Source organism: Haliotis rubra, unplaced genomic scaffold (assembly GCF_003918875.1).
Source record: "Haliotis rubra isolate DU_JTF1 unplaced genomic scaffold, ASM391887v1 Scf1567, whole genome shotgun sequence".
NCBI lineage: Eukaryota > Metazoa > Mollusca > Gastropoda > Lepetellida > Haliotidae > Haliotis > Haliotis rubra.
The window spans coordinates 186-24,343 of NW_025765522.1; the positions used below are offsets into that span (position 1 = coordinate 186).

The 24,158-nt window shown below is 40.8% G+C and overlaps 1 protein-coding gene across 1 annotated transcript; it reads right to left on the bottom strand.

Annotated features, from left to right (window-relative positions):
- Positions 1 to 220: 220 nt before the first annotated feature.
- Positions 221 to 23,939, bottom strand: LOC124271008 (helicase-like transcription factor; the record flags this gene model as incomplete). Its single annotated transcript, XM_046706071.1, is given in 24 exon segments — positions 221 to 283; positions 285 to 368; positions 370 to 403; positions 1,061 to 1,173; positions 1,348 to 1,458; positions 2,346 to 2,536; positions 2,948 to 3,078; positions 3,815 to 3,994; positions 4,361 to 4,395; positions 4,397 to 4,497; positions 5,264 to 5,411; positions 5,621 to 5,764; positions 6,271 to 6,380; positions 6,896 to 7,330; positions 8,017 to 8,096; positions 8,355 to 8,421; positions 8,656 to 8,938; positions 10,510 to 10,640; positions 11,046 to 11,214; positions 12,137 to 12,211; positions 12,694 to 13,387; positions 14,116 to 14,282; positions 14,931 to 15,150; positions 23,659 to 23,939. Coding segments are annotated over 23 exon segments (3,753 nt in total), but the record flags the coding sequence as incomplete, so codon positions are not given.
- Positions 23,940 to 24,158: the final 219 nt, after the last annotated feature.

Consider the following 24,158-nt stretch of genomic DNA (forward strand, 5'->3'; position numbering starts at 1 on the left):
TATTATAGATACATTATTTGGGATATGATGTAAGGATCGGTGTCATGAGTGTGTTACGTTTATATTGATTTTTCCTTTAGATTGAACATCATTGTGCAATTAAAACAGTTCTATCAGTTATGCTTAGCCTGTTGGTTCAACTACTCCAAACCATCTGATTGCTCTTCTCCTTGTCTATACGTGATCTAAGGTGAGAACTGGCTGAAGTCTGGCTACCCACCGGCTCCATGAGAAACACCCTGGACGCAGCAGTCAGGTTGAGGCCCGCCTCCACAACACGGAGAGGAGATGAGGAAGATGGTGGGCGACCCAGGCTCGGGATCAGAGAACTTCTTGACAGCTTCCATGCGCTGCAGTAGGCAGACATTTTACCATCAGTCTCACGAATTTGAACTTGAGCTCCCTGCAGGTGAAATTAAAGAACAATCAATAGCATTTTCTAATAGTCTATATGTGATATCTAAGCACCACAAGAGACAAATCTGTTCCGTTAATCGGACCAGGCAAAGCAAGTGTTTGCCACTAATATGGCAATGTCCCCCGGCGCTAAAGAAGAATGAAATATTTTTAAAATATTTACTACTTTTTATTTTTTTGGTCACATACAAGATGCCTGAAATGACCGGTGTCTGCAAAATCACCAAATGTGGGCTGTCGACATAACTGAAGACACTGAGTGCAATGTTTTATGAGATATCGCGTTTACATAAGTTTGAAAAGTGGTCAAAGTGTCGTGGTTACCTTGAAGATAAGGTCAAGGTCACCCAAATCGACTGGTGTCTGCAATCCCCCAATGTAGGCTCCCACCGAATTTGAAGACATTGGGTACAACAGCCCATGACATATCGCGTTAACAAGAGTTTGAAAAGTGGTCAAAGTGTCGTGGTGACCTTGAAAATAAGGTCAAGGTCACCCAAATCGACTTTTGTCTGCGGCGGGGGACAATGTAGTACTGGGTGGACTCATTGTAAGCTATATTTCCCATTTGAAATTTTGGATTAGATATAGTGGTACTTGTTGGTCCTGGTATCTAAGTAATGCTTGTTGAGCAAGATCTCACCTGAGTGGTGTTTCCATGAGAGTCAGGAAAGAGGTGAACTGTGAGACTACCAGACTCTTTTCAGATGGATCGGTGCTTCTCATTTTCACCAGGGCACTCATCAGGGCATCCACCTGAACCAGGACATGTAGACAGACATGAGACAAATAACTCTTATCACTTTATGTTTCATTGATAATCATCTTGGTATGTGGTTGTCATGATGCTCAGTTGACAACTGACAACTAATTAACCTGGAAAATCATGGTTGCGGTGTAAAGTTTAATCGTTATGATATTGAATATTACCTTTGTACTTGACTTCCAGTCGCCGTAGATCTGTGGTTCGGGTTCCTTTGGTTGGTCTATTATCTGGTCCTCTGATATCGGTGCTCGACACAAGGGGCAGGTAGCGGAACCCTGGAATAACAACAAAGTAGAAATGTCGATGAGGAACGTTTTTACACCATAGATGAAAAGAATACACGCAAAAAGTATACATTGTGAGACCTTCTGGACACACATCGGTATGGCTGACACAGATTTACTGACACATGTGCGTGTGAGTCATCTGATACTTCTGTTCTGATGATAATAGCAAAAGCTAAAACATATTCCCCCAATCATTATCTGATAAGAACTACCTGCTGGAACAGTCCATTGTACGATTCCAACTGTATTATATCCACCTGTTAATGAATCACTGATAAACAGCGAACAGGTGAGCGAACAGCGTTTAGAAAAAGGTCGTATCAGTCAGGCGGAATGCTGACTTGACCTCAGCATTCAATTGTTCTTGCATGATGTCATCCCTCACACGCTACGCACAGTTGATAATACTATGGGATGCCACTTTGGCATCCTTGATTGCTTTGAAAACAATTAACGTTGACCCCATTTTGATTTCGGCTGGAAGAAGGCATCTACCAACAAACAGTCTTTGGAGAGTTTGAGAAATACAACCAACGTTCGGACAGTAGATGTTAAACTTTCCTTTCTCATATCCTGAGTATCGATCCAAAGAAAGTAATTCTCTCCAATATGCATAAGGAAGGTTGCACACACACTTTGTAGTATATTTGCTGTTTGTACAGTGTTGACCCCAGAACCCCCAGTTTAATGTCGAGGACCCTCAAACTGTCCATGACTCGAAAAAAAAATATAGTAACCAGGTTATGCCCAGAATGGAAGGAACAAGTATGGCTACAACAGAGCATATGTGAGGAGACTGTGTGATTTTGATATTGATACAGTGTGTATATTGTGGTCTGAAGGACTATCTGACATCCATGTTAAAAGATGCGTACCTTCTCTGCTTGTTCCATGTGTTTGATGGCGTTGAGGATACATGTGTGACAGAAGTAATGTGCACATGGTAGTATCACAGGAGTCTTCAGGACGTCGACACACACAGAGCACTCTTCCTCTGACTCGCTGATGACCTTCAGCCTGTTAACCAGAGTCTCACGCTTCTTTTCGAAGTCTTCCTCTTCGGAATCTGAAAACGATCACCATCCCATAGTAAAACTTAAACCAGCCATATTTCGGGACAGATATTTGACAAGTTTAAGAAGGCTGATTTCCACGTTTTAACCCTCACTAACTAGGGAACTCTGATTACAATGATTGTTACTCTAGAAAATAACAAAGACTACTGAGAAGAACTGAACTGTTTTGTTTACAGGTAAAGTGTAGGACCACAGGAGCATGATCCAATCGCACGGTATGCAAATAAATGGAATAGTATTTAAATGCATCCAAGCTGATATTTGGCATACCGTATGCATACTTTCTTTGGAATACAATTCATAAAGATATTTTTACATACACATACACCACGGTAATTGGTAACATGATGTTATAGTGGACATCACATAGATACTGATAAATGTAAAGTCGTAGCACATACCCGAGTCTTCACTAGGTATGCAATCAGATTTGTCAGGCAGCAAGAAGCTATGGCAACACATCTGTCGCAGCCGGAGCATGATCTCCAGCACCAGGATATACTTCTTCAGCAGCATGTTGTTCCGAACATATCTGGGAAACAGAACCAAGTCGTGATTACCTCTGTACTCCGATACAAGTCAGTGAGTTTAGCTTTACGTCGATTTGGGCAAAATTCCAGCAATATCATGGCGGGGGACACCAGGAATGGGCTTTTCAATTCCGATATAAAGTTGGATCAGTTTTGAAACTGTAGTCCCTATGCAAATCCCGCCATTGTATGCATTTTCAACTATATTTGATTTGTTTCAATCCTACTGCTTCTTCTTCTGTGTATTGTTAAGTTGGATCATTTCACTAGTCATGATGAATAATACTCTTTTAATTACTTACAATATCCATTATATCCTTGAGGACTGACTGACTGACTGAGTTTGGTTTTACGCCGCTTTTAGCAATATTCCAGCAACATCACGGCGGGGGACACCAGAAATGGGCTTCACACAATGTACCCATGTGGAGGATTCGAACCCGGGTCTTCGGCATGACGAGCCAACGCTTTAACCACTAGGCTACCCCACCGCCCATATCCTTGAGGAACCCTTCTTGTTAATTAGAAGCGGCTTCATATTGCAATGGAGGCTTTACGAAATATTTATGTTTATTTGTTTTTGTATGATATTAATCATATATAATCGGGACAAAAGATTTCTTTTGTCAGGAGAACGTCAATTTAGACAGGACAAGAAGCTCTGAAGACCACTACTTAAATCCCTATGTGTTCTCAGCAATGTAGCAGTAACATGGAATAACACTCAGTTCCACTTACTTCTTGATCTGGATCTTCCCCTGCTCCTCCATGGACTTGTACTTCCTGCTCTCCTCGTCCGACATCTTGATTCGCTCCATGTACACTTCTCTCTTGGGCAGCTTCACAAGGGGCTCTCCATCTACGAGGGTGTTCTTTGTCCTTCGCATAGCGATGTTACCCATCAGGTGTTGGACACGTCTGAAGAAGGATCATATCATTCTATAGCAATGTTTTAATCATGATCGTTCATACAATGTGGACATAAAATACTAGTCTAACAAGACTACCTGAACAAGAGTCTCATCTAAAACTACTAACATCCAGAGTATGGAAGGGTTCATCAGATGGAACACGAGTATCTACCCGAAGAAGGGCCATATCATTCTATAGCACTGTTTTCAATCATGATTGTATTGATCGTTCATGTGGACATAAAATAGTCTGTCAAGCTAACCTGAAAAGGTGAGTCATCTAAAATGATTCCGGGATACAAACGACTACTAACATCCAGAGTATGGCGTATGGAAGGGTTCAACAGTTGGAACACGAGTGCCCAGTATCTACCTGAAGGCTATCCTCTTCCCACGTTGCAATGGTTTTTTCCAGCAAACTTTGCCACCAGTGTTTCTCATTGAGAGGCGTCACGTTGAGGAAATTGATCAACGGCCACAGATCCAGCATCCTGTTCTGGATGGGTGTACCTAGAGGACGGAGAACAGTCAACATTTAGAACATCCTGCTGACGACAATGATAGTGTGAGTGAAAGTGTGAAGCAAGCTCCGTTTTGAACAGTAATTTAGTTCTGTCACTGCGTAGAAGGCTTATGTGGAAGGAAAGCTCGAAATGATGTTCAACTTATACGCTTACAACTTTGGTGAACCAACTGAGTACGTGTATACTGCTGCAAATCCCAGAAACATTATCATGGCATTAAAGGTGGCTAGAGAGATGTTGTCGTTTGTGTGGTGTACATCCCATTACCCAGGTGACTTGGGATGTCTGAGTGAGTGAGTGAGTGAGTGAGTATGGTTTTACGCCGCTTTTAGCAATATTCCAGCAATCACGGCGGGGGAAACCAGGAATGGACTTCACACATTGTACCCATGTGGGGAATCGAACCTGGGTCTTCGGCGTGACGAGCTAACGCTTTAACCACTAGGCTACCCCACCGCCCCTGAGATGTCTGAAAACATGATGGGTGCATTTGTGTAACAAACGCATCAATAGAGACCGTTCATGATTTATTGCTAGTGGGGTGATTATGATTTTAAGAGGGCGGGGAGTCATCATTTCGTTTTTACACATTAACATGGGGGGGGTTGTCAGCAATTTTGCACATGAAAATATTAAAAGTTTATGTTGAAAATTATGGGAAGGGGTGCAGTGTTATTAATTTGTACAGTTGTACAGGACATGCAGGGGGAGGGGGGCTTAGTGAACAGTCCCTCAGTGGTTGTCATCGTTACCTGTCAGCACCCACTTGCGTTGTGACTGAAGTGTGAGCACAGCTTTGGTTTGTTTGGCTTTTGGGTTCCGGATGCAGTGACCTTCGTCCAGCACAACTCGTAGCCACTCGGTCGTCATCAGAGGGGATGCTCCCTTCGTTAGGTACTCCTGAAAGAAGCAACAACCCGTATGCTGTCAGAAATATATTCACTACCTTCCGATGAGTTGGAATGACGGAATGAATTATTATCGTCAGTATATATCATAATTTATCACCAGGATACCTGACATGTCAGTAATCATGCAGGTACGTCTATGATGCATGCATTCCAGATTAATCTGCAGAGAGTAGCAGGGTGTATCGTCAGCGTACCTACCTTAAACTCACTCAGCAGTATGCCGTACGTTGTGATAACTACATCCTTCTGCTTGAGAAGATTGACATCCTTACATCGCTGGTTGCCATAGTAAAGATGGACGTCAATGTGGACGTTTGGATGGGCGTGTTCTTCAATCTGACCCTGAATACAGTACAATAAATATAATATTAACAGTAGTTTGTCTTCTGTTTTTTTACAGGCACCTAATAATGAACTTAAATACCGCACAGTAACACACAGTGACGCCCCACACAGATTTCTTGTACCATTGCTTTTGTTCTCTAAAAGCGTTCCTATTGCCGGATTTTCACAAGTTCAGACGACATTTATTGTAATAAGAATGTATCATTGTGAGTCTGCTTTGACGTTCATTATGTGACTTTCTTCAGGTACATTTCTGAGTTCGGGGTCGTGTATTCACTATTCCAACATGACCAGTCACGGGTTGCGTGGCTAGAAATCCACCAGTTGTAATGTGAACTGAAGAAGCCCAGTGGACCATAGAAAGAAAACAGCATTGAAGTATTCAAAACCATATATATAGTTTTGTGTATGTATGTGAGAGTATTAATGCAGTTTGCATGCATTCGGTCAACGTTAAATTCAACCATGCAGTGAACATTTTGATGGATGCTTTGTACCCTCACCTGCCAGTTGCTCATAACGCTCAAGGGGCAGATAATCAGGGTACACCGTGGGTCGCAGTCGCTGCTGATAGTACGCCCTCTTTCATCACAGTGATTGGCAGTCATGAAGTCTGAAACAAAGGAATTAAACACGTCTACAACAAATGTCAAAACTGCGTATATCTGACATTAATACTTGACACCATTTATAGCAAAGGTATCGGAACCCAACGGATGGTGCCACTTTGTAATGGAGGGAATGTGTAGATACAAATTACTTAGTTCTACTACAGACGGATTCTTTTGCATCTTTGTTGTTTTATACTGACGGCAATATTCCAGATATAAATAATTGATGTTTGACAAGACAAAACATAACTGATAACATATTACGTCCTACACAAAGACCCACAATCTACCAAATCACAAAACCAGAGGTCCCGATCCATCAAGTTGCCACTTTCTACTGGCACAGATTGTCTGTCCAGGAATCCTACCAGCCCTACATGAAGGGTTTCCAAAGCATGTCTTGTTCGGGAATGGGATCGGGTGTTCCCAAAACAGTGCTGTTTACAAATTAAATTAAATTAAAAGTATGAACGCCAGTAGCAGCGGGTTAATGCATACTTTCGCCCTTGAATCTCACCCTTCATGTCAGAGTCTGCGTCGCATACTTCCTTTTTCTCCTCCCCCATCTCATCCTCCTCTTCCTTACTATCCACATCCGGAAGTTCATCATCATCATCATCATCATCATCATCATCATCATCATCATCATCACTGAATGTCACAGGTCCTTCTCCACACGTGTTTTGTGCGTCACTGTTACTGACAGGATGCCTAAGATCCGTGTCAATATCCTCCGAGTTAACTTTGCTGACATCGTCGGTGATGTCCTGCATGCAAGTACCGGAGTCGTCACTACCGTCGTCCATCGCAACGTCTTCACTACTCTTCCTATCAGAATCGCATGTTACACTATCCTGTGGGTTTGAGTGTCTATGCGATTCCTTGTCTACACTCCATCTGTCTAGATGCAGTTTTCTCCACTTTGATTGTTCATATTTCGAAGGAGGGATAGCTGGAACGTAAGGAAACATGCCAATGTTACAACATGAAGAGTTGACACACCAGTGGATGTTGCGTGTATCGCTGTACATGAGATAAAGCGACGAAAAAGTCGGTAAAGTTTCGTAAACACGTACAAAATGTGAGTCAATATATACAGAGAGTGAGTGAGTTTAGTTTTAGAGTGAGTGTGGTTTAGTTTTTTCGCCGCTTTTAGCAATATTCCAGCAACATCGCGACACCAGAAATGGGTTTCATACATTCTGCGGATTCGAACCCGTGTCTTCGGCGTGAACGCCTTAAACCATTTAACTACTCCATAGCGCCTCGTATCTTCAGAGATTACAGCCACTAATTACATAGAGTGGCTGCAGCATCTGAACGTATGAAGCATCTGGAGCATCGGCAGCATTCATTAAACATACATATACAGACAACTCTCGCGCAGATGCTTTATCAATCTACCGTAAATCTGTACAGCAGTTGATATCTACCTCTCGATCGGCAGCACTATCTGATCGTATACAAGGAACGTAGCAATGTATCGATCAATACCTTCCATGTCCACCTCAATCTCTTTGATGATGGTATACTGGTTTAATCAAATGTAAATGTATAACAAAAACATAAGCGTGTCATCATTGATAGAAACAGATGATGTACGTTTTATCAAACGTAATCTAAGTTTATTAGACTTACATGATCTTTGCCTCTTTCGTTTAGAAGGCTGTTCCTGGAAATCTATTAAAATGACCTTTTTTCCCTGTTCGTTTGATGAGCTGTAAACAAACATTACCGTCACCGTTACGACAGGCACATCACAGAATATTTGGAACCAATTGATACAGAATATATTACGAATGTGTGTAATTCGGGCTAGTACTGGGTCACAATAGATATTTAGTATTTATAGCACTTGACCAGCATGAAGAACTCTTCCTATGATCCAACTGATTGGATCACCCGCCATGCCATCGTGATACAGTTTCAACGCTTCACCATTCATCAGTATTTGGTCATTGTTTCAAAATAATTACCTTTTCAGGGATGAAACGGACTTTAGTTTCTCCATGTCTTGCACGTGTTGGTTGGCTGTTTGGGCCTCTGTTAAAAATAATGATGACAAAGATGTCCATAAATATGTGCACATGATTATCACATTTCCAATAGTAAAACCTCTCAAAATTCAACTTATTTTCCACACAACTGAGCAATGAGCAATTATCAATTGTAGAAAATGACGTTGAAAACGTTTCATTGAAATGCATATCGCTTTCGCTAGGAAAGGCTTTGTAAATAATCTCTGTCAGTCTGTGTCCCTAACTTTGAAATATTTACCCGGATTATCTGCATCAATTGTCTCAATATTGGAACTGTCTGCCTTCATGAGACGTAGCCTTCCTAATCCACATTTCGTCTCATCAGTTGATGGTTGTATGTCAGCGGTGTGTGTGGAAGGATCAGCAGTTTCTGAACTGGGCAGTTCTTTCCCCTCTTCCATCTTTGTGACAATCTCATCGACCTTCTGAAGCCGCTCAAACATCTCATCGTTGTTGTTTTCGACCTTCATCTTGCTTTCGAGGTCAGAGTTTATATCGTGAAGTGAGTCCTCTGACGGAATCTGTAACGTCGCATTTATAATTTACGGTATTTCTTTACCGCCAGTAGCAGATATACTTGCAATTTGAGAAATTTGAGAAAGCATTAGACACAGAAGTTTTCCACCGTGGTGGAACAATGAACCAGAGGAAGGTGCTAACAGACTGAAATCATACTTGGGGCAGATTTGGTATTCAAACCAGCATCCAATGTTTCAAAGAGACATGAGGGGATGCTTAAATCCATTGGGCCATTGTGTTTCACACTTTGGTAAGGGCAGACAACTCTGTTGTATAACCAAATTAGTATAAGGTGTTCCTGAAATGTCAACATGTCAGGTCCTGTCGGAAGCACCGGAAGACTGCACTGATTCATACATTGAACATCCTGCTTAAAACTAGGCTCCATCCAATTGTTAAAGTACACATTAAGGAAGGTTAAATGTTTTGATATATTACTCGCGGGTCAGTATTTATAGCTATAAAATATTCTCCATGAAACACTTTTACTAAAGTTGTTATGCTTAGCTTAAAACAAACAATGAGTCACCCAACAATCTGTTTTCTCTATGGGTGAAAGACGTACGGTCGTAAACACATCACGTATACATAATAAATACTTCAATGATGAATCAAATGTTTCCTCTCATGTGACCTACGCAATCACGTGACCTGACTTTCCCTTATGACGGCCTCTATGAAAGTAGCTCTGAACACCATGTAGTACACAGGGACATATGATCAGGTCAGTATAGGAGTTTACGTCGATGCGTCAAATTTGTCACCCACGTGTCAACCATAGTACTTTTAGAAAGATCTGCTGCGGCTTGAATGTTGTAATGTAATGTAATATATAGTCACCACGTTTGGTGACAAATGCCCCTTGGATCAAGGAACGAAGTTTTCCCTAAGAGTTTCATGTGTGAGATAGCGGTGTACAATGTACAAAGTTAAAAATATCACATGTTTTGTCTTAATTTAAGCTGTTTTTCTCTGAGATTACAAAATTCAAGCAAAATCTTTGAGGTACTGAGATCATTAGTAACAATTCCTGTTTCAGCTACTTTCTGTGAATATTTAGAAAATCCTTCTTTTGTTGTACATGTATTAAGGATTATGGTTAATCTTAATAGACTGGGATTTGGTGGTACATTTGCTTAGCTGAATATCTCTTAGTATGGATGCTATGTATCTTTAGTACCCATTGACAAAGAAGATCTCTCCTTCTCTCGATGGACGCTCTATCGGCGAAACCACAGAGGCGATCTTCTCAATTTACAGACACAAAGGTTATTGACATACCATATGATCATTTAATGCAAATTATCATGCCAGATAACAAGTATTCACATCCAATCGACTGATTCCGCCGTCCACATAATACATCGGACAGCACTCGAGTGAGATGTGGTGATAGTGATATGACTTCCTGATGTTACTCGAAAGCCACCCTATTCCTCATTATACATATCGAACAAGATGATTTTATAACAGGTAGATGTATGCAAATGGTCAATAGAAATTAGGAATAAATTTTCAAAAACCACCAGATTCACAGTGAATGTTTATATAGGCGTCACCGCTGATTGCACACCTTATTTTCTTTCCCTCGCCTTGGTTTGCCTGGAACAGGAACAGCCAGGGGTCGGTTGTTGACAAAGTTGGTGAGTATCAGGGCGATCGTCTCCAGAGTCTTCCCCAGACCCATATCATCAGCCAGAATGCCTGGTTGCAGGCAGATGAAATCATTTAGGTGCTCATACATTTATATAAACATATACATAACCGGATAGGGGTCGACCGTTTCTCAATCACTGGTAAATGATAACAATGAACCTTAAGTTAAGTTAAATGTATGGGATGTACGTGCTTGGGTACGTGTAATGTAATTTAAATGTATGGGATGTTCTTGGATCCTTGTACTTAGGTTACATGTATTGGATGTTCATGGATCCTTGTACTGAGGTTACATGTATGGGATTTTCTTGGATCAATGTAACGACGTTACATGTATGAGATGTTCTTGGATCAATGTAAAGAGGTTACATATGATGGGTGCTTATAGATCCTTGGAATGTTACACGTGTTGGATGTTCTTGTTTCCATCATCTTGTCTATCCTCAGACCTACCTCCCCTGATACTGGGTGGTCTCTCTGGCGTTGAGAAGTTCAGCAATGTGTTGAGGTATTCCCCGTTGGCCTTCTCCACACAGAAAGGAGGCAGGTGGTCGCCATTCTCCCGACTCATCATCCAGGACAGAGCCTGCTTCTGGTGGGGATACAGGGGCGTTCCCACAGCCTGGTGGGGCACATGGAGAGGTTTAGCATGTCACAGAAACAATATTTCAATTGAGGCTTACAGTCATCATAACCTGGCTGGAATTGTGTCTTACAATTAGTTTATTCATACAGACGTAAGTTTTAAAAACATACTGTTAATGCCTGTGAAAAGCCTGTAAGTGAAATCCTCCCTCACAATTTTAAAGACGTATTGTATGATATTGCCTCCATATATTGTTACATATATGGATAACTGACTCTTTGTACGATCTACATCTTTCAATGTTGCCAAGCGACCAGTCACTGTTCTATGCTAGGCCTGCTAATTATCGTCGGCGGATCTATGATGACCTATGATTTATCAGTATCCATCCATGAGACATGCCAGTCCAGGGCCTCTTCGTCACACATGTATTCATGACGGGGGCAGTGGGCTAGCCTAGTCATGAAAGCGGTCGCTCGTGACCCGAGTTTGATTCCCGACATGGGTACAGTGTGTGAAGACCTTTTCTGGTGGAATATCGCTATATGAACTGTTTCACATGCCTATTCATGACCTTACAAGACAAATATATGTCCAATACATGGCATGTACATGGCCCTTTGAGTTCGTTATAACCGTATGTTACTGTACATGACTGTACATACTGTACCCTAGGGGTGAAACGGTATACCGCGGTATTAGTAGAACCACGGAATTTTACCTTCGGTTAGGTATACCGTAATGCAATCCCCAAAATTTGTATTTTCGGTTTTCGTGCCGTCATTTTATTAACCTGTTAAACCTTTTTCAAAATGTCTAGAAATTGAATCATTTTCGTTCTTTTTTGTATTATGATCATATCTCATATACCGAACCGAAACGGACCGAACCGAAGGTTGTACCGCAATACGTACTGTACCGTGGTAAGAGCGTACCGTTTCACCCCTACTGTACCCACCTCTGCCGGTTCCTGCTCTGACGTCTTGTCACCTTCATTGAGGTTTTCAAACACGCGGTCGATATCACTGTTAATCTGAGGAGGAAAGAATAATCAGAAATGACAGTAGTTTGAATTATTTGTGTTCAGCTTATAAGTTGAATCAGACAAACCCAGTGGCTGCCATTAGAGGCAACGCCAACGTGTAAACCGTGCAAACTACACCTGACGAGCAACCACTCTAGTGGCATATTACGACAAGCAATAGAGTACTCGAAACCTCTTGTAACCCGGATCATCATGGTGGTTCTGAAAGGCACCTTTGTAATTTTAAAGAGGCACCTTGTTCCCGAGAAACAAAACTTTGTAAAAATTCTAATATCATATAAGTTAAATCAAGTCATACTCTTTAGACTCGTGAACTTATATTTGCCTAACCAGGGCAAATATTGTTTTGGTGGCCGACGAAAAATAAATCTGTTTAGCATGATATCAATCCTGGTTTTATGATCAGAACAAATGTTTTTATGTTATTAGGTGAATAATTTTACCAGCGAAACATTTTAGTGTCAACTTACGTCATCATGGGCTACCATTTCTCGATGGCTGTCCACTGCTATATACGGGTTGGGTTCGAAATTGGTGTACCAAGATGCTATCTGTTCCCTCGTTGAGTCTGTAGCCTCGACCCCAGGGCCCACATGTGTTGTGAGATCAACTGGCTCGGTTTGATCTTCAATACCAAAGTCTATTTGGGCTATACTGTCCAAGGCTCTCTCCGTGGAGCTTGAAAAATCTATCTCAGCTAAGCTGTTAAGTACTGTCGGGTTTAAACTACCAATAGATGGTTCTGGTAATTCTTCGTGGGCTGAACCAAGCAACGTGGCACCGGAAGTCCCGGGTAAACAGTTGTCTAATACTGGTACGGGTAAGCTGGACAAGAGTGGCCTGGGTGTAATGTTAAATGGAGTAGGTGGTGTACTGTCGAAAGTTTGCGGAAACCGTGCAAACGGTAACTCAGGTGACCTGTAAAACGCTACATCAGGTAGCGTGTCAAAGGTCGTATCCGGTGACCTGTCAAAGGACATGTCGGGTGACCTGGTAAGGTCAATTAAAGTTGATCTGTCAGAGGCCGATTCAGTTTTTCCGTCAAAATCTACCTCGGCATCCTGAAGAATGTTTTGACATCGGAGTCTGTTAGCAGTGGTACCATATAATGTGAGTTGAAGTGGCACCTCTTGGTCAGAGCTAGCACTCACGTCCAGGGTAGCTCTGAAGAAATATAGGTTATCAGTGTCAAGGTCATATAATGATAACCTTCATGACTTACATATATACTTTAAGACTGCCATTGTTTGTAATTAGTTGTAGCATGTCGATACTGTCACCGTGGTAGTATTGTCTGGTTCGTGACATCAATGACAGCAAGTCCGTGTGAAATAGTGTTTCATCTTTCTGAACATCGCACGCATTATACATATATTCAGTCACTACAATGACAATCTAACCAATTCCACGCATCCAGCAGTAAACTTTTTTATCGTCTATATGTGGCGGTGTGTGGTCCTGTGCATAGAGCTCAGGCTACAAATCAGTTGAAGTTAAGTAACGATGGGCGCGGAGAGTCATTGGATGGGTGACCGTGTTTGGTAGCTTGGACTCCTGAGAGTTTCTAGGACTTCAGTCCTGCGCCACAACGAAGCACGTGTGATACATGTGATCTCACCTTAGGCAAGTTAGTTTGTTCAAAACTGCCTCTGTTCACCCAGCAGGAGATGGGTACCCGGTGGGATAACTCCTGTCACTATAACCTTCTAGCGCCTGAAAGGCAGCTTGGGTTATCCGGGGTAATAATAATCAGCGCCAGTGAGCAACTAGAAAGATGGATACTAATCGCTATAAAAATATATTATTATTATTATTATTATCATCATTAATATCATATAGAATTAGAAAATGGAATTCAAAATAATCGATGCCATATGACAAGTGTATCTTACGCCTCAATTCTAGCTACACGGTCATCTAAGATGGTTGTCATGGGTTCATCCAGCGGCGGTCTAAGGTTACCAAGTTTGATGTTCCCGGCGTTGTAGACACTAACTGTTCCGCGTCTACCCATGATGCTCGACTCCCGCGTCAGGCGTACAGATTCGTGGCTGTTCACCTTGAAACAGCAAAACAGAAGGTGACGTGATGCAGATTAAAGAAGCTACTCTCAAGCTTTAAAATCTGCTTTCCAGCTTAAAGGTTACATATTGTATGTTCACACATGGCCTGTTGGTTGGACATCATACGTAACACTTGGAATATGTAAAGAATTGTTCTGAAAGAGTTTTCTTGATCGAGGACAAGAGGTCACTTTCTCGAAAATAAGGTCAAGGACATATTGTTGCCCTTCAGTAAGAATGCCACAACAATATTTTTGAGACATATTGGAGATTTTTGCGCTTGCGTGCGTTGTTTAGACTATAATATGTTAAAATTATTAAAAAATTGTTGTCTACTAGTGCTGGTCCTAGATGATCATAAGCTTTCTTTCAGCAACATTGGTGATGTAATTGGCAACTGCTTTACGTCAACATAGATCGACGTAAGGACCTTGCGATGTTTGGTGTCACTTTGGTGGAGGGGCAGTGGGATAACCTAGTGGTTAAAGCGTTCGCTCGTCACGCCGAAGACCCGGGTTCGATAACCAACATGAGTACAATGTGTGAAGCCCATTACTGGTGTTCCCCGCCGTGATATTGCTGGAATAATGCTAAAGGCAGTGTAAAACCAAACTCACTCACTCACTCACTATTGGTGGACTTACATTGTCACATCTTGGCGACTTTGAGATGCTGGTGGTGAGAGTTCCGAACAGCTCCTCAGCATCTGAAACATGGGAGGCCTGCGAGGCCTGTGAGTCCTCGTTCTGGAAAAACTCAGTGATGGTAGGATTCTCCACCACCCAGGTCCTCAGCATTTCCAGGTCCTCCTGAGAGATCGAATTCGGCAGGTTCACGATGTCCATGGCCATGGCTCATCACAACCTGCACTGATGTGAACAAGTTGTCAAATAAATATCTTGGTCCCGTTCAACAGAGCGATCGTAACTCTACGACACTCGTAAGTATGTGAGTTGCGCCCATCCTAGTTCTAAGCAGGGCCCCGTTTCAGAAAGCAATCGTACCGCAACCACTGTCTTAAGTCTATGTTACGGTATAGGAGTTACGACAGTCGTAGCGCTACGATAGCTTTCTGAAACGGGGACCCAGGGCCAAGATTTTCGGAGCTCTCTCAGAGCTAAGAAAGTCGTAAGTTAATGTTAATGTATGGCACTTACGATCATCTTAACACTAGGAGAGCTTCGAAAATCTAGGCGTTCTTAGCAAGTAATTTGTATTAAGTCCCATAGCATAGATGTGAAATCGTCGCAAGCTACCATCGCATCGTGAATGGTTCACAGTTAGATAATTGTGTTCAACAAAATTAAAATTTAATAAATAGTGAAGGATGATTATGAGTTTCAAAACCTGAATATATGTGCTGGAATTGATTAACATATGAGCGGGTTGACTGATCTCTTCATTATCTAGTTCGACTTTGAACTAGTTTTCAAGAAAATGTCCCTAACCTTTAAAAAGGGGATTTATAACTTATGATGGTCACCACTTAAAAAAGACTGCCACGTGGGTCTAGGAATGAAGGTTTCCTTGAGCCTGTTGAGTGGTGCAGTGCTTTTAACATAATTGGTTCTTTTCGGGGATGGGGCGGTGGGGTAGCCTAATGGTTAAAGCGTTGGCTCGTCACGCTGAAGACCCGGGTTCGAATCCCCACATGGGTACAATGTGTGAAGCCCATTTCCGGTTTCCCCCGCCGTGATGTTGCTGGAATATTGCTAAAAGCGGCGTAAAACCAAACTCAGTCAGTCAGTCAGTCTTTTCGGGGATTGTAATACTTCAGGCAAATCCTTTAAGATCTTGAGAATCCTCATGTTAAAAATTCCACTTGTTTCAAATACTTTTTGTGACTATAAAAAAGTCCTTACTTGTTTGTATGAAGGATTATGGTTAAGCTTTGACACGGGGATTCGATGGTATATTCGCTAGACACGGTTTTAAGGTTACAAAAGATGATGAAAAGGTGTTTTTTAAGGCAGAATGTTTACTCAGATAATACTCACCAGGATGAAATGAAGCTATGTAAATGAACCTTGGCTTAACCATGTTATGACAGTGAATGTGTATTAACTGACATGATTCTGACCTAGGTGTGATAGATTTATAACATAACACCATTGACAAGCTCGACCCAGATGTTTGTTTATTTAGGCGCAGGCATTTATATGCAATAAAGCAAAACTAGTCATGAAATTGCCCACCCTCTGAAAGGGGGGTTGGGGGTGGTAGTGGCTCTCCAATACAAGCTCTTGCAGTAAACATGAAGGGGAGAAACTTTAACAAGTGATTGTACTTTCAAATTCTTTTTAATGCACTTAAATATCTAGGCTTGATTCTAGCGGACTTCTACCTATCCCAAACACACAAAATGTTTCTTTCATATTTTGTTTCCTGCAGTTTGTGATGCATTTATTGCAGATTTTGGTTTTTTGGAAGTACCAAGATAAAAAGTCGAACAAAATAGGGATCGTGAGGTTGGAACATAGCAAAACCAATTTGCTTGAGGTTGACAGATAATGTGTTCAAAACAACAACATAAAAACAGCTGCATTTGTATCATTTTCTTGGTGAGATCGAGGACTTGTTGACCGACCCTCGTACATATCTATCTTCAGAGGATCGTGACCAATTTGTAAAAAAAATGAAAGCAAATGTCACTTGAAGTTTACCGAGAAAACAATATGTGAAATGCTGGAATTTCCCATTGATAACATCTTTGTGAAATTTGGGGGTACAAATTTCGCCAAGAAGTAGGCATCCCCATGGGTACGAATTGTGCTCCCATCCTTGCGGATATGTTTCTTTATGCATATGAATCAGAATTTCTACTTGGGTTGGTAAAATCAAAACAAGGTAATTTGGTCAAGAAGTTTGACTTACGCTTTCGGTACATAGATGTTCTAATATCGTTCAAAAGCCATCATATCGCCAATTGCCTTCCATTGATTTACCCACCTGAACTTGAAACTAAGGAGACAAGTGAGACCGATGTGGGGTTTCGAACCCGGGTCATATGCGTGACGAGCCAACGCTTTAACCACTAGGCTACCCCACCGCCCCGATCAAGGTTAGAACATTCAAGGCGTCAGTAAAGGTTTCAAGAAGTTTTATGGCAGACATGTGGAGGGCATTTCGAAATTTGATGGCTCAGTAACAAAAATGATGTCGGATGCAATATCCTATTTGACCTATACCATATGTTCCCGAATTATTTCAGGTGAACAGATGACTAGACTTAGGATATGGGTGCCACCGGTGGGGCAGGATACGCTCACCTTTTCGCGAACACCTGGTACCATCACTATTTCATACTGATTCATAAACACATGCCCTGTCATAGTATCGCATGGTGAAAATCACTGGATTGTCTGGTTCAGACCAGATTTGGTTACAAACAACATCATACAGCTGTAATGCTGCTGAAACAAATATATGTTCATGATATATTCACAATTGTACAATTTAGCAGATATTTCTTATGGATGAGGAAAGGGTTTTGTGGCTTTTATTTGGTTTATGGAAATGATTTTGTCGCTTTTTAGTTACACATCGACAGTTACTTGAATTAGTACCTTTGTCTTCCCTAACAGGTTAACACACCGGAATGGTGCTCAGGTTCTCTGACAATCTTAACAGCTGATACCCGCCAGTATGATATTCCATGTCCGTGTTTTATTGTCATGTTGACACGATGTAAACGCACCGACATGTCGTTTCACTATAATCAATGTTGTACATATGAATGTGTTTTGTATGTGTATTGTTATTCTTGAATTGATTGGCAAGTTATGACATTTTACAACGTCTACATTTGTGAGAGTAATGGCGGGTCAATCGTTACCTAGCAACGGAACCAGGAAGTATAGACGACGCTTTTTTCTGCCTTCAATACAGTAACCAACCCCTGTTAAGTAGATCGATACACGTAATGTCAGCCACCGGATTGTTTGGTCCAGACTCGGCTATTTACAGACCACTGTCATATTCCTATGACAAAACAATGACCCATATAGATGTCCCTTAACCTTGTTAGATTCCGCTGGTTGTGAATTCGAAATCCACATTCGCTTTAGTTACACTAATTACACCATACCCGGGACTTCGTTTTTCACAAACGAGCTTAACCTCTCCTAAATATTCTCTTCAGATTTTCGCATATATTCATTCTAATCGCACTTCATATGTAAACATTAATTAGATTATTCATATGTAAGTGTACCATTCTTTCTATGTTAGTATACATGGTACTCGAGTTTTTCTGTTCTCTCTTTAATATTGTACCTGCTATTGACGTTAAACTCTCCCTCTGTATCATTACACTTGTATTCACGCTTAATATTCCTCTTATTTTGATTGTACGTGAAATTCAAACCTGTATATTCCTCTCGTAGTTTCTAAATGACTTGATAGGGAAACAGTATATAACGTCGTCATACGTGTACATAATATCAATACCATTATACACACCTTGTACTTGAAATGTGTTCAAGCTTAATATTTCCATCTTTACAACTGTACTTGCCATGTATTCAAGCCTAATATTCCCCTCTTTGTAAATGTACTTGGTATGCATTCAACTTATTTTACTTTTGTAATATTACTTGAAACTCAATAAACTTTAATAATTATTCAGTACTTATATTCCCTTCTTTATAATTCTAGTCAATATGTATATAAGCTTAATATTCCATTCTTTATAACTGTTGTATTTGATCTGTGTACGAACTTAATATTTCATTCTTTATAATTGTACTTGAAGTTTATTAAAGCTTAATATTCCGCTCTTTATAATAGACCCGTGAAGGTCCGGGTTAGAATATTGGCCCACAGTAACCCATGCTTGTCGTAAGAGTAACGGGATCGGGTGTTAAGTCTCGCTAACTTGGTTGACACATGTCCTCGGTTCCCAATTGCGCAGATCGATGTTCATGTTGTTGATCAGTGGATTGTCTGGTCCAGACTCGATTATTTACAGACCGCCGCCATATAGCTGGAATATTGCTCAGTACGGCGTAAAACTAAACTCACTCACTCACTCACTCACTCTTTATAATTGTACCTATTATGTGTACAAACTTAATATTCCTCACTTTACTATATATTGGAACATCTATATTTCCCTCTTCCATCTTACACTAAATATCCAAGCAATTTATCCCCTCTTAATAACTGTACTTGATATTTATTCAAGCGTAACGTTCCCCATTCAATAGCTCTGAAATTCAAGCGATTCTATTCCTCGTTGCTTATCACGCAATGCAGCAGGAAGGCAGTGTCGGTCCTTCTCGTCTAGAAATAGGACCTGATCGTATGTCTAACTGCGCAATAGCAGACATTAGTAATTATAATTGTTACCATAGACATGGCCGCAGACAGACGTCTGGAACTGACATCTGATCCCCCCTGCCCCCCTCATTCCACTGCCTCAGGTTTTCCCTTTCACAAACCACAGGCCACTCCTTAGTCTGTCTCACAGTCCCTGAACCATATTATTTCCCCTACAGCCTAGCCCTCCCTGCAATGCTAAAGCCCTAAATGAAGCAAGTCCACATTTCTCCAGGTTCTGAATCTCTGATCTCCCTCGAGCTCCTTTTCAATTTATATGGGTTTATTTGTTACTTTCAATATTATATATATTCAGAGACTGAGCGTTAGTCTAACCACCCCCATTTGCGACTGATATTCTCAAGAATATGTACATTGTGATTGCACAAAGATGGCTGTACTGATAACAGTTGGTGTACACGTCATGATTTCTACTTTCTCTATACAGCCATTGTGTCGTGTATGTACGTACATTGCAGCTATGCATTGATCCGCGGATACTGTGAAGAGAATATTCCCGGGGAATCGGAGAATGTATTCCTCAGGATTTCCAAACTCAGATATGGGTTCATATGGCACCCTATGTATGTGTGTGTGTGTGTGTGTGTGTGTGTGTGTGTGTGTGTGTGTGTGTGTGTGTGTGTGTGTGTGTGTGTGTGTGTGTGTGTGTGTGTGTGTGTGTGTGTGTGTTTGTGTGAGAGAGAGAGAGAGTGTGTGTGTGTGTGTGTGAGTGAGTGAGAGACACTGTGTGTGCGTGTGTGTACATGCAAATATGTATGGGGTAATGTCTTGATGAATTTACAGTATGTTTGCTCCAAAATCGTCCCGATGAAATGGCAAATTGGCAAATATATACACACATTCAAATGCAATATATCGTCATACAGCTATTCATTTGTCCATAACAACTTGTAACTACAATTTCAGACATTGGAACAGAGGAGGTAAAAAGTTGAAACAACAAACGATCTTGTAATTGTTGGTGTTTCAATGACTGCCGTAACAAGGGAGTGTGCTCTATAAACAGAACAGCTAAAGGCTATCGCGGAACATGGAGATTCTAAAAACTTTTCTGAAATATTTTCATTATCACTGTCACTGTCAACTGAAATACCAACTTTTCCGAATCTGAAGCTTCGACTTCGGTCTCAACTTTGTCAATGCACTTGTCCCCAATGTCTTTACACATTGCCATTTTATCGGTATTATTTTGTAGCAAACGGACTATAGTTAAAGTCATCTGCATGTGTACGTTGTTGTTTGTTATTGTATTTGTTAATCTAAATAATTTTTGGATTTAGATTAAAACGAATCGTAGAATCTAAAAATGTTACGAAGGCGGGGTTTCTATAGATGTCCCTTGGAAAAACTTCACCTCGGGTTGAGTATTTGACATTCTGTCTTATATTCTCTAAGAGTAATATGAATACATACAGTTCGGGTTCGGGGGACACAGTCAGGCTGGTTTGGCTCTTTATCAGATCAGGGCCTTTGCCAACGCAGTCCAGACAGCTAATGGGACATTTCGCAAGAAGCCCTGACTACAGTTCCCCAAATACACATCTAAGTGTTCTATCATGAAGTAGGTTTACAATTTAGCTTTCATTGAATTTTAAACACATATTTAGCCATGTAAAAAGGGTAAGAAAATTTGGTTCAGCCATGTCGCATGTGTTCTTTTTAACTTTCAATTTGCATAACGGTATAATTAATACGGTTTAAATTGCAATCTTGCATTGTAAACAACGTGTTTCTTGTTTTTTAAATATAATCAAGTAGATCACCAAGAAAATGTTCTCTGTAACAACAATGCCAGATAGCATACTGAGTATGCATGCGGTGTCAAGCTATTGCTAGAGGTTGGAAACATCAAGGTTAACCTGTTCCTCAAGGTTGTGATTAGATTACATTTCCTTCAGGTGTTTTACCGTTTGTTTCACGGTTTGAGTCGCATTTATATGTCCCTACCAGTAATACTGTAAAGCGGATTTGCCAGGTTGTTAAAGTGTACTCCCTCTTCACAAAAAGAAGGTAAAACCACAGACATCACTACAGCTGTTGTGTAACTGAACTCGAGACTTCCCTACAACTATTGCTTTTATCATCGGGCTAGCTATTCTCGAAATGTTCGAAGCCCAACGAACTTCTTAAGCCCATTCTTAACACATTGGCTACGATCAAAGTTAAGAATTCTTAGGGCTACGTACGTTTCGATAATAAGGGCCCTGGTATATATACACCCTCCAATAACCCGATAATAAGAGTTTATTCTCCGAGGTTTTCTTTAGGAGGAAGCATTTTCTTCAATCTTACATAATACCAAACGGGATTTCCTTTGAAAGTGATTGTACGTGAACAAAATTCAGTCCAACAGTAAGTTTTAAAAAGGTAATTCCCATACTTCCCCGCACCTCCGATTTTATCATGTAAGTCAATATATCGATAAACAGGGACATTCACTACAGACGGAGCATGTATGAATTTCATATATGGCGTTATTTACAGCGTCTAGTTCTAGTGAGTTGACGTTTGTTTTGTTTGTCTGTTGTTTAACACCCGATCCCGTTAGTCGCCTCTTACATCAAGCCTATGTTGCTGAAGACCCGGATCTTCACGGGTGAACGCCTCTATAAAATGCATTCTAGTTACACGAGGATGTGTCAGCTGATGTGGGAGGGCGATTTGACTGGCAAAGGAGGATCTGATGTCTTTCAGTGGCATTTAGAAGTTGTACATTGATGTCCAAGATATTTTTATGGATTAAACTTCTTTTTTAATTTCTCTCACGACGTTTCGAGACCATTCCAGGTCCCTTCATCAGGTGAACTGGCAGTTGAACTATGACGTCGTCACTATGACGTCATAACTGAGTTATGACGTCACAATGCAAGTGACATCACAGTACACTAGGGAGAGTACTGTATAAGTGAGTTTGAAGAGTTAATTACATAATGATGAAAATTCATGCTAAATAATAGAGTTGAAAGTTGAATTGTCAATACACAACAACTGCTAATTACACAAAGGTTACTTGATAGCAGACTTTCCAAAAAGAATAGTAGACTCGTTTTCTACTAGTCGAATGAACTTTAGATAAAAGAAAAAACGAGTCTACTATTCTTTTTGGAAAGTCTGCTATCAAGTAACCTTTGTGTAATTAGCAGTTGTTGTGTATATCATAGTGACGACGTCATAGTCCTAACTGCCAGTTCACCTGATGAAGGGACCTGGAATGGTCTCGAAACGTCGTGAGAGAAATTAAAAAAGAAGTTTAATCCATAAAAATATCTTGGACATCAAAGGAGGATCTGTTAATGCACGTGAATACTAGTATCAGGTGATAAAAATATAGGTACATGTATATCTGACCAGGAAATCAATATTTCAGAGAAAGAATAAAATTTTAACTCTTCATTTGAAGCCGTCCAAATTTAATGGAAAGATACGTAATACTTTAAACAGACATATGATATCTATATATGATGAATCATGGACGAGACACTACCATAAGGACAAACCCAGGGTTGTTGGATGAACAATATGAATATGCATGAGTTACTGCCTATGTCGAAATCCTCCCTAAGTGGTTGTCACACATATGATCACCTAAATGACATGAATATAGTTTACCATACTTTGATGGGTAAAACTGGTTTAAGTTTGTACCCTAATACAAAGACCGTGTTAAGGTCAGGCTGACATTTACGCTTCGATACAAGACGCCACGCCCTGATTGAACCTATCTTGTTACTATTCATACTGCTGATTTTCTAGATTTAGAATATTGTAGTTTTCTGTCGGATAAATCGGATTTACTAGTTTATTTTAAATCATTCCTGAACAAAAGCCATTGTAATGTTCCCTGAAAACGTAAATTACTAATACAGGTGTTGATAAGGTGAAACACATACTGGGTAGGCCTATTCGCCATTCTCAGTTAAACATCCCGTGTGATATCAGTTAACGCTGACAAAAATAACTCCGTCATGATAACCCTGACCCCACCCTTCTACACTCTCCTCTCCTCAATATGTAACCGTGAACAGTACCTACCTGGCTAAAACAAAACGGGTGCGAACTGGGTCGAAATATCCCAATCCAATGCGTGAGGTATATCCGTAGTAAATGAAAACCTGTGACACAGTACACAACGCGACGCCATGTATCCTGATTGTTTGTCCCTATGTTTAGAATCAAGATCGCAGTCAACTGACCTCGTCACGTGTTATTATTGGTTATGTGAAGCCAACTCACACACACGTAATTCTCAGAAATTCCTGCAGCCAACCCGATCTATGTTTACCGGGAAGTGAGTGGAAAAACCCATTCATGTCTATCTATAGCCAATGACGTAGCAGTATTGCTGACGAGGAAGTGGCTGGTCCACGTTGAATAGGACCTAGAACCAGGATCTATACTACACGAGAATACTGCTGTGTATGCCCACTCACTAATGACTCAACGTGTTTCAATACATTTATGTACAAGTACCCCGCTATAACGGGGTTCTCTTTAGGCTGTAGGTGTAATCGGTTCGACGCGGTATAGCAAAT